The 12,343-nt window shown below is 33.6% G+C and overlaps 1 protein-coding gene across 1 annotated transcript; it reads left to right on the top strand.

Moving 5' to 3' along the window:
* The first annotated feature begins 216 nt into the window (after positions 1–216).
* On the top strand, positions 217–11,676 carry LOC134269705 (transmembrane protein 233-like). Its single transcript, XM_062751911.1, has 5 exons — positions 217–387; positions 10,028–10,069; positions 10,177–10,274; positions 10,627–10,755; positions 11,071–11,676. Exons 1-5 carry the CDS (start codon positions 357–359, stop codon positions 11,272–11,274), a joined length of 504 nt encoding a protein of 167 aa, XP_062607895.1. The 5' UTR covers positions 217–356; the 3' UTR covers positions 11,275–11,676.
* The last annotated feature ends 667 nt before the right edge of the window (positions 11,677–12,343 follow it).

The following is a 12,343-nucleotide window of genomic DNA, read 5'->3' as shown; positions in this document are numbered from 1 at the left end:
AAAATCATTGTCCCCATGTTTGTACTGGTCCCATCAATGTAACAAATTTTGCCTGTTTCTAAATAGGTAGGAATTGAAAACTTTGTCATTCTCGTTTGACAGTTGTATTTCACAAGATAAATCTTTTATTATTATATATTCAACTAAAATCACATTCACTTGTTGCAAAAGATTGAGAACCCACGTCGTATTTACGTCGTCTCAGGTATTTACTTCCGGGTAAATAAAGGTCAGTGAAGCGTGCGAAACTTTGTTCAAGTCCATTGATTACAGATCCAGGAGTTCTTGTCAGAGGCACAAGTTTGGGAATTTACAAAGTACATTGTGATTATTATTCTGAAATTCTCTGACCAAAGATGTCGAGCGGACAGAAATACGAAGTAGATCGTGAGTATTGTTATTAAAGTTCTATTTACTACATAATGAAAATATTAGATTAACTTATAATTAATTATTTTCCTTTATCAATTAATTATACAAAGCGAAAAAAAAATTATACAAAGCGAAAAGGCCTTTACTTCAGGTATACTAGTAAAAGTTGAACAAAAAATCAAATCTTATCAGTGTCTTTTTAAAGTAAACAGTTACAGACTTTTTGTCACAAGCCTAGTCAACTTGATAAATAACCGTACATACTTTGTGCCAACGTTGACCGAAGTCGGTAGACGGGAACTTCTCGGAACAATAGCGTAACAAAAAATCAAATAATTTAAAATATTAATCAAAACTAAGCAATTAAATCACGTCCAAATTCAATATTTTTCTCTGACTTTTTTTGCGAGTGAATAATATTGAACGATTGCGCTTTTCATATCGGGCATATTTTTGTATTAAATGTAAAAGCAAATTTCAACTAATTTGAATAAAATTGAATGCATAAGCATAAGCATCTAACAATGCTAAAAACTGTCATATGATGTCAATAGTTTAAAACAAGGTGCGTTGTGGAAAATCCAAATGCTCCCGTATGTGACTCATTTATGAAAAGGGAAAACCTAAATTTGACCTTTGATATCACCAAGATGTGTCTGGCAAAGGACGTTGATAAATAAGATCACTTAAAATACTTAAACATGTTAAGTTTGTACACTACAAACGTTAGCTGCAGACTTGTAGCTCTCCAAAAAAAAAAATGTATATTCTAACAGACCTGAGATTTTTTCGGTTGTCCATCCTAATTTTTTCAGACCAGCGAGCTACAGATCTGCAGCTATCCAAACGGTAACTCGGGGCAATTATATGTGGCCTATAATCTGATAGGGTTGGAATTCATCCTAGTTATATGGAGACAGACAGACAGACCAAAAAAAAATTGTGACACCTCTTCCTCGCGGTTTCTTAAAACTGGTTTATAGAAAAAGGAGTTTATTGAAACTAGAGGTACTGTGAGCGATGAGCTCACTAAATGATAGAGGTGCACAATGGCAATATGCAATAAAGATTCTCTGAAAGTTTCATTAAATTTCCTTAAGTGGTATGAGAGGAGTTGCGGATAAGAGATGGGTACCCCAAAGCGTAACAGACGGACGGACGGACATACCGATTACTCTATACCCTCCCACTTTTCAAGCAGGGGGTATAAAAAATTGACTGTCTGATACATATATGTTTGATATGTTAGAATGTACAGATGATATGTACACGTACCACCATGCACACACATCACACACAAACACCCAGTTACACGGTATTGGAAGTGGAAAATTGCATCGTAAAACTGAATTTTCATCAGCATTAGAACATAACCTACTTATTCAGCCAATCAAATGCTTCTCGCTAAGAATTGATTCTTCATGGTGAAGAATTCTTCTATGTAAAAGTAAGTAGATCATATGAAGAGAAATCTTCGTCATGAAGAATGGGCGGAGCGGAGCCCATTCTTCATGACGAAGATTTCTCTCTAACTTAGAACAGAACAATCAAATGAATGGATTAAAAATAAACCCCCCCCCCCCCCCCACCGCGACGGCTGTGTCATATAAAATGCCCAACTTTAATGCTTGTTGTACATATACGATCGATATATTATACCGAGCACGCAATCAATATCGAACACGCGGTTTCAGAATTCAGGCTAGTAATAGTATGGAATTATATAAAATAGCTTGATTTATTATATACCTAATGTGTATCACTCAATTTTACTGTTGATTTTACAGTGATTTTCCGGATCACCACACTGTTGTTTACCACTCTCTGAAACTGATGACGTAGTACGCAGAAACATGACGTGATTTTTCTTGCGCGTTAAAAAGTCCCTTGTTATTATGCTTTGTTTTATGGATAAATGTTATACAATTGATCTCTAAAGTTCTATTTTGCTCTATTTTGCTAGTTATGAGGGGGTATATAATAAATTTATCATTATAACTGTTACAGTAACTTGATCCGAAGAGCCGTATCACGTCTCATTGACAGGCGCGGATCATCAGATCAAACTCGACGCTTCGCGTCTCGTTAGATCTGAAGCTCCGCGCCTGTCAACTCGACGTGATACGACCCTTCGGATCAAGTTACTGTTATGATAATATATATTTACTAGGGAAACGGTATGATGAAGATATTAAAGCTACTGAGTTAATGAATATTCTTGTAACAAGAATCTTAATATCTATATTTTTAGCTCTGCTGGTCAGAGACCAGAAGAGCTTATGCGATAGTAATGCGTCCGGCGTCCGTCCGTTTGTCCGTCTGTCTAGCTGTCTAGCTGTCCGTCTGTCTGTAAACATTTTTCAAAATGCTACTCCTCCTACAGTTTTGGTCTAATTTCAATATTATAACTTGGCACACAAGCAGACTACACTAAGATACATAATTCTGTGTATCGGTTTTCGATTTCGATGAACGATGTTGCCGTGGTTACTAAAAATAGAAATTTCTGTGAAATTCTTTCAAAATGCTACTCCTCCTACAGTTTTGATCTGATTTCAATATAACTTGGCACACAAGTAGACTACATACGGTACATAATTCTGTTTATCCGTTTTCGATTTCGATGAACGGTGTTGTCGTGGTTACTATAAATAGAAATTTCTGTGAAATTCTTTCAAAATGCTACTCCTCCTACAGTTTGGTCTGATTTCAATATAACTTGGCACACAAGTAGACTACACTAAGATACATGATTCTGTATATCGGTTTTTGATTTCGATGAACGGTGTTGTCGTGATTACTATAAATAGAAATTTCTGTGAAATTCTTTCAAAATGCTACTCCTCCTACAGTTTTGATCTGTTTTCAATATAACTTGGCACACAAGTAGACTACACTAAGATACATAATTCTGTTTACCGGTTTTTAATTTCGATGAACGGTGTTGCCGTGGTTACTAAAAATAGAAATTTCTGTGAAATTCTTTCAAAATGCTACTCCTCCTACAGTTTTGGTCTGATTTCAATATAACATGGCATAAAATTAGACTACACTAAGATACATAATTCTGTGTATCGGTTTTTGATTTCGATGAACGGTGTTGCCGTGGTTACTAAAAATAGAAATGTCTAAAATTGTTTCAAGATGCTACTCATCCTACAGTTTTGGTTTGATTTCAATACAACTTGGCACACAAGTAGACTACACTAATGCCCTGTTCACACGGAGAGTTTAATTCGAATTAAACGTAAGTTTACTGCGAATTAGCTTCGCTTAGCGTTCACACGGAGAATTTAATGCGAGTTAGTTTACTTCGCATTAGTTTACTGCGCATTAAATTACTTCGCAATAGCTCCATGTGAACGCTAAGCGAAGCTAATTCGAATTAAATTTTGGGGCATGCGTAATGGCAAAATGAAGTCAAATGCGTCATGTCGGTGGTCAGCTTTAAGTACTTATGCTATTTTTGAGTGAAAAACTAAGAAAAAATGTGTTAATCACTAAAATATGTCCCCAGACGCTGTGACATTATGTCAAATGCATCTGCTTCTGCATAAGGTGACGTGATTTGCAAATGACGTCATAATAGCCTTCCTCACGCCTGACTGTCGAAGTAAATTTTTAATTCGCATTAGTTTACTTCGCATTAGCTGTCGTGTGAACGCAATTTAATTCGCATTAGTTTGATTCGCATTAGTTTACTTCGCATTAAATTACTGCGAATTAAACTTGTCGTGTGAACAGGGCATAAGAACATAAAGAGACTTTATCAAGGATCATTATTCTATTTATTGCCGTTGTAAAGTTTCAATTCCCAACTGCTTAAGTACTTTTCTCTTCCTTTGCTATAAGTACAAACCAGTAGAGCTTCAGTCTCGACAGAGACTTCTGGTTAAAAAATAATTGTGTTTAAATGACAAGGCCCTAGTCAGCAGGAGTGGGAATCGCCGTCTAATGTCGAATGAAAATATGATGAATATTGTGACTTAAATCTGCCTTCAAAGACAAGGTTCGTCTCTAATATACATGATGGTGGTTGTGTCTTATGTATGTACCGAAATGTGAAAAAATTATATTCAGAAAGGCGAAAAAAGACTACAGTGGAAAGACAAAAGTTTAAAAGTGTAGCAAGGCCTAGAAAGTTTAAATATCATTGTAAATAGCACATGGTTTTTGAATAGTTTCTTTTTGTGTACTGAACAAAAACCAATAAAGACATGCCCATAAAACTGTCCAGTGAACCAATCATACACCATTAAATATTTCAGAAATAGAAGAATTCTTCACCATGAAGAATCAATTCTTCGCGAGAAATAAAAGCATTTGATAGGCTGAATAAGTAGGTTATGTTCTAATTCTGAAATATTTAACGGTGTTTGATGGGTTCACTTGAAAGTTATATGGGTGTGTCTTTGTTGGTTTTTGTTCATCACAGAAAAACAAATTATTGCAAAAGCCAGGTGCTGTTTACAATGATATTCAAAAATTTCTAGGCCTTACTACACTTTTTTTTATTTCCACTGTTATCTTTTGTCGCCTTTCTGAATACAGTTTTTTCACATTTCACATACAGAAGATACAATTATGTATATCAGAGACCAACCTTGTCTCTGAAGACAGATTAAACATTTTTCATATTTTATTTGACTCTAGACCGATGTCCACTTCTGCCGACTAGGACCTTGTCATCTTACATTGTAACACAATTATTAAAATAAAATAGATATTAAGATTCTTTTTACATGGATATTCTTTAACTCAGTAGCTTAATCTAATATCTTTACCATACCAGTTTCCAAGTAAATCAAGCAATTTCACACAAATCCATGCTAACCTGAAAATTGTAGATTAAACCGCGTGTGTTCAATATTGATGTTCGTCTCTGATATACAATGAAGATCAACTTGTATTTTATATATGGCACAGCCAAATGTGAAAAAAATTATTTTTGACCAATTCATTTGATTGGCTGGGGTTCTGTTCTAAGTCAATAAGGTCATATTAAGAGAAATCTTCGTAACGAAAAATGGGCTTCTCTCCGCTCTGCCCATTCTTCATGACGAAGATTTCTCTTAATATGATCTTATTATTACTTATTATAGTATCGAAAAATTGGTTAGTCTAAATTGCACGATTTTTAACAGAAAATATACGTAACTGACTATGCTTTTTCTTTTTCAAGTTCCCAATTTTTTTCCACAGAATTTTTTAAAAAAGACTTTTTCTGGTTGGCCTTTACTTTTATATTCAGCCCCAAATTCCTGCAATTCCAACACAGTACTGGAGGTTTAAACTTGATCATCGCTGTGGTAGAAATCTTTGAGTGTGTGCCTTGCAGACAAAACGGTTTTTAAAAACAGGATAAAAATATCCTGATTTTAGCATTTAAAGTCTATAGAAATCTCATTTTACAGATGAACACCATCTCTAAAAAGACAAAAAATAAGGACAAAATAGTATACATTAAACTGCAACTGGCATTTATCACGTCACTATTTACATGTATATATAGAAACATCCATGTAACTATTGCCACATTGAAAGAAATGATTTTTTTGGACAAATTGATATTTCTCGCACTCCTCACGTAATTGCTCCCAAATATCGCAAGACAAGGTTAACATACTCTGTTATCTTTTCTGTAAGGTAAAAAGAAAATCCCATAAATTTCCCCATTCAATATTTACCCAGTAGCAGAACTCTTCCTTATTAGATTTCTTTTGGCATGAAAAGCAAATGTCTCTTAAAACAGATAGAGAATTTTGGCTAACCTGATTTGAAGCTGAAAATAGCTTTTCTGATCACTCATTATCCTCCGTCAGTCTGTTTGTCTGTACACTTTTCCCATTTTCAACAATTAACCTCTTTTCAAGAACCATAGGACTTATTAATATCTATCAAAACTGGTACACAACATTTTTGGGTAAAGAGAATCTTAAATTGAACTAATAACTAGAAAAAGAGAAACGTAGAAGAAAGCTTTAAGAGGTAAATATAGATTGTAAAAAAAAATCATCAGATTCTGCATGGTCCCTAGGGGTGGGATTGTACGATAGGAATTTTATGAGAAATACGTTAAACTCCTCAGGAGCAGCAAAGCCATGGCGAATAATATCAATTTTGAAGCATCATATATTAAATCATACATGTATATTAATTTTTTTGTTCAAATCCCCCGCGTAAAGGGTAGGACCACAATAGGCTTTCAGAATTCATGCTCATTATGAATGAAATACAATACACAACAACAACAACAGGGCCAAAAGTGACTCGGGTTAGCGATGAAACGCACGGGCCTCGTGTTATGAGAGTTCGTACTGTAAGTGTTGTAGAGCTCTTAAAGCTACACAAATTGATCCCTCCGCCCTGATAAGAGTTGTAAAGCAAAATAAACTTTTTGTCGTGTTCAAGTGATGCATAAAACTATGTATACGTCTAAATCACTGCACTTCGACAGGTTTTTTTTTATTTTGTGACATTGCAGTGTTAAAATATTCATGTTGCAATCAATGCAGAGATTGTTCAAAGAAATCAACACATCGACATTTGAATTTTGTATTAACCTATTTGTCGAAATGCTCATCAAAATTCAATAAAATGCTTGAATGAATTTTATAATTATAGTATGTTTGTATCCTTTAAAAGGAAGCATGAGTATTTAGTATGACGTGTATTTCTTTTTTAAATTAAAATCAAATTAAAGTACACCTAATCTAAACAAAAAGTTGGAAGGATGAATGTACGAAACTGAATAAAAGTAATGATTTTTTTTATGTCCACGACTCCCGCCTTTCTTTTAAAATGTAATTTTAATGTCCCCCCGTAATCGAAGATTCGGGGATAAATAGTTTTTGCCCTGGTCATCCGTCTGTCCGAATGTTTGTCCGTCTGTCTAATTGTCCGAATGTCAGCAAAAACTTTAAACTTACCAATAACTTTTGATTGGTAAAGCTTTAACACTTTTTATATTTCACATGTGCATTCCTTGTGCCAAGACCTTCTTTTGGATACCGAACAATTTAACTTTGGAGTTGACCCACTTCTGCAAAAAATTAATCTACTTTAACCTTTGAACACATAACTTTTGAACACTTGATGTAAGGGTATTCATATTTCACATGACCGTGTATTTATCGAGCCAAAAACTTTCCATTGTTGTTTGTATTTTGACCTTCTGAACTGGACCTTAATATTTCATCCATTCTTTTTTTTTAAAGTTTAGCCTTAGTCATAAGTTTTGAACAATTAGTACTATATGTAGGACGTGACAATACCTATAAGTTTCTGTGGATAACAACAATTTGACCTTTTGACCTTGGAGTTTGACATACTTTGGAAAAAAACTTCATCTTTGTCATAACATTTGAATAGTTGGTGCTAGAGCTTTTTTATTTGCATGTTTATTTTTAATCACAATGTGTACCAATTATTTTGACTCTTTAACCTTGATCAGGGAGTTTTGCCTACTTTAAAAAACATTAACATAACAATAACCTTGTGTCTTTTGAACTGATCTTGCATGGGCTTTCATATCTACCTGGTATATCCATTGACACAAATCCTTTCTTTGGGTAACATCAGTTTTGTTGTTTTGACTTTGGAGTTGCATTTGAGAAACTTTAACCTTCGCCATAAGCTGTCATACAGGGCATCAAACTGCGTTTAACAAACACAGCTTGTTTTAAATCTAAGTCCTTAAGAAACAAAGTATTTTTAGTTTTTGTCACCTAAACGATGTAAAAACTGAAAAAAATATTTTAAAACACGTCTATAGAAACCTTTTTACATTAAACTTCAAGGTTTCCTATACATGTAGTTGAATGAGGGCTACTTACTGTACCTAGGAAAGTAAGATGTGTTTGTTAAATACTAATATCCTAGCTCGTATGGCAGCTTATAGAAAGAGCTGAATTTTCTCAAATGCCAAGTAAAACTCCAAAGTCAAAAGGTCAAAATTGTTGGTTTTAAAAGAAAGGTCTTCTCACAATGGATACACATGTGAATTATGAGAGCCCCAGCAACTACTGTTCAAAGGCAAAAGTTATGGCCATGGTTAAAGCGTGGAATGTTTTGTGAAATTGGGTCCAACTCCAAGGTCAAGATGTTAAATTTTGTGATACCCTAAGAAAGTTCTTGTTATTATAAGGGAATACACATGTGAAATGTGAAAGCCATAGCCCCACCCACTAAAAAGTATAGGACAAAGTTCATTGCCAAGTTTTTGCGGACAAACAAACGGACAGACAAGGCAAAGAAACTATTCACCCGATTCTACGATTTCTTTCTTGTATCAGATGGGTTGGGGAAATGTTTGCTTATCATTGATTGTCATTCTAGCATTCCATCGTAGTTTTATGGAATTTGTTTTGTTGTGTTCATATATACGACACATTTGTTTTGTATGTGTCCTTATATTGATGATTTACAGATCGAGTTGCATTTATACAAAACTGTTGCCCTAATATTTGAAAATTATTATTAAAAAATGTTTCCTTTTTTTACGTGTTTATAGATAATGTTTTTTATGCTTGAAAATAAAAAAAAACCGTTTTCATTAATACAGTTTCTTCTTGTGCTAATAGGGATAGTTTCTTTATATTTTATTATTTACAGATCAACTTCGAATTTTATTTTTGATTTAATGACTCATGGAAACAAGAGTTTTTGCCCTGTATCTTTGAAAATGTCCAATTTTTGAAAGTTTTCCTTTTTTCTATTTTGTTTTTTTATTTTTCTGTAGATCCATGTTTAGTTAGGAGCTAATTTTTGCTACATTGTATGCATTATCTTGGTGATTTCCAGATCAAGTTTAAGTTTTATACTGTTATCTACCAATTTTCGAAAAAAAAGTTTGCCCTTAGATTAAAAAAAATTAATTCACCAATAATATTCGAGGGATGTTTTACTAAGGATTATGTTTTAACCACATTTGTAGTAGCTGAGATCAATCATATCAAAAAATTGTGTTTTTTTTCATTTTCAAGATTTCATGAGGAAATGAAATACGACTCTTAACAATTAATGGCACATATCACAAAGGGTTGTAGTTTCTGTACCTCATGCATTTTCGAAACTGAAATTCAAATTCATTATTTGCCCGTATCATTTAAAAGGAAAAGGATAAATTTCTTCCAAATGCCACAAAGAAGAACTCTGTGACAATGGTATGATAGACATAGAATCTTGGCCCTTGTATTTTGTGTCCCTGAACAAAGCTGGTTGGTTTACAGACCATTTCATGGAATATATTAAAATATCAGATTCATGTATTTTGATACACTGAATTATATATATTTTGGAACAATATAATTTATAAATAATCGGAATATAATCTAAAATGACACATGACAGCATCTGTACATAGTAATATATATAATGCTCATGTTTTGTCAAGTTATAATGAAAGAAATATAGTCAAGTTATTTCTTAACAGATCCTTAATTTCTTTCCCATTTGAAACAACTTTAGATCAAAAGTTTGCTTCAATGCCCTCCAACCACACTCCAAAAAAGAAACTTCATTTAAGTGAGAGTTAACTATGTACTCGTGTTTCTATCAATCCCCTAAAATGCATGGTATGTAAAAGGAAGGGTAAAATCAGTTCAGAATATTTGAGAGACTAATTCTCAATCTGTATTATTGTTTGTGTTTACAGCTCAGAATGCTGGATATGTACAAAAGGATCAACCACAGAACCGTAAGTGATTTTAAAACTTAATCATATCCTGTCCACGTTGTTTCCATCAAAAAGGAAAAAATGCAGGAAAAAACAAATCGTAAGGTTATTCATGTTTCTAATTATAGCATACAACGCCGGGTACAACCAACCCCCTCCCGCGTACGGACAACAGCAGGCGGCGGGTTATGGTTTTCCTATGACGAGTTCCTCTACAAATGTCGTTGTAAGTCATGACAAAGCACTTGAAAATTCATTTGTAGAATTCTTTTTTGTTTTAAAAAAATATTTTTTCACGAACATGTAAATTCAAAAAAATAATCTTTCAAATTTGTACTGCAATTTTCAATACTTTGCGAACACAGGCACCTGCCGTTACTTATTTTTCTTTTAATAAAAAAATTATACACATACCTAGTAATAATAAACGTTTATTATTAGGTATATGTATATTTTTTTATTAAAAGAAAAATGAGTAACGTCAGGTGCCTGTGTTTGCGAGTATATTTATACATATACATACGTGAAAAAAGTAAATTTTTTTTACAAAGACTAATTACTATTTTTTCACAATGAAGGTCAACAATACGGCTGCACCCATCGTGGTTGCTGCACCAAGAGGATATGACTGGCTGGTTCCCGCCATTTTTTCCTGTCTCTGCTGCTTCTGGCCTACTGGGATCTGCGCCATTATCGCAGCCGTCAATGTAGGATGTTTATCTTCTGCATATACAGCAATGAGATATAAACCGACATACAATTGCATTTCATCCAAATATAGTTTAACAGTTAATACATATTTTGATGAATTTAATTTTTGAGAATTCATGAGGACATGAACTACGCCGCCTGCATGATAAACTTAATCTTCGCTAGCCAAGGGTTTTTGATCCTCTATTCTCCTCACAATGTTTGTGAGCTAGGATCGGATCGGACCAGAAACCCTTGCCTTGCAGCGGTATATATGGTTCATGTATACATGTACATGTGTTTTTCATCATATATTTGAATTATTTGTGCAGGCAAGGGCCCGGTTCGATGTTGGTGACTACGAGGGAGGGCGATCCAGTGCTGGTGTGGCCAAATGGTTGACCTTGACCTCGCTTGGATTAGGCGTCGTCGCTGTTGTCGTCGTTATTGTCCTCTATGCCGTTGTGTTGAAACAAACCGAAAATGAATTAAACGATTTCGGCTTTACAACACAAAACCCGTGGTACGGGAAGTAACAACAAACAACGAAATCGTTTCCAGTGGAATTCCTCTTGATTGTTTTATATTGAGTGATTATTCGGATATGTCAAATAAGTAGTTCTGAACTGAGTTTATGCACTGTAATTCATTGTTTCCAAAACATGATGAGGTAATATCATTCATAGACACATCAGCATCAGTATATTTCGTTTTTTTCGTACATGTATCGATGTTAGTTTGCTTTTTGTATTTAGCCAGTGATGTATTTGTTTTCATCTTCTCTGAGAAACATATTGTATCCTGAACACTATATATATATAAATATATATATTTTTTTCTGAATTTAAAATTCATCGTAATGAAGTCCGAGCCACTAATATCTTTTGACTTTTGTTCATTGCTCTAATATTTGTATCAATAAAGGTTAAATTCACCCATATTGTGTCGATGTTTTAAATACTATCGGAAGTGGTTTCTGATCAAAATTATGGTAGGAAAAATAGTGGTAACTTAAAAAGTTAATGCTGCTGAGTAACATTAAATAAAAGGAATGAAACCTTATACATCAACAAAATAAATGTGTTTATAAACGCTTGAAAAAATGAATGAGATAGTAATTAAAATTATTCAGAAGCAGGCTTCAAATTGAAAATAGTTTCCCTTGATTAAGGAATATCTTAATGTCTTGTTACCACAGAGCACGTACAAATTGTAAAGTCAAAAACAACGGCTCTTAAAAATTCTTCTGTCATATCATTTTATAGCTCTCAAACTAATCATAAAATCGTAATAATACTCCATTATCAAAGTTTGTTTAAGCGTTTTCCTGAAAACATTATAGAATTTAATACCGGGTATATAATGAATCTTGCTACTTTTTGGCGTGTATTTTGACGTCATTTTTTTCAAATGATGATGACACGCTTCTTTAGAATAGATGTCTTTCATACAAAGCGGTATTATTATGTTACTATTTGGCATTTGAAATTCTAAAACAAATAATTTAATTGTACGTTTAAATTTCTATAATATATGTTTAAGCACCATATATTGTAGGACATGTAACCATTACAGCCATTATAACTTACTGTGGTTTCATCGATA

This window comes from Saccostrea cucullata, unplaced genomic scaffold (assembly GCF_032062105.1).
Source record: "Saccostrea cucullata isolate Sc308-1 unplaced genomic scaffold, CSIRO_AGI_Scuc_v1 ctg1273, whole genome shotgun sequence".
Lineage (NCBI taxonomy): Eukaryota > Metazoa > Mollusca > Bivalvia > Ostreida > Ostreidae > Saccostrea > Saccostrea cuccullata.
The sequence above is the reverse complement of the archived record's forward strand: the minus strand, read 5'-3'. Positions and strand labels throughout refer to the sequence as shown.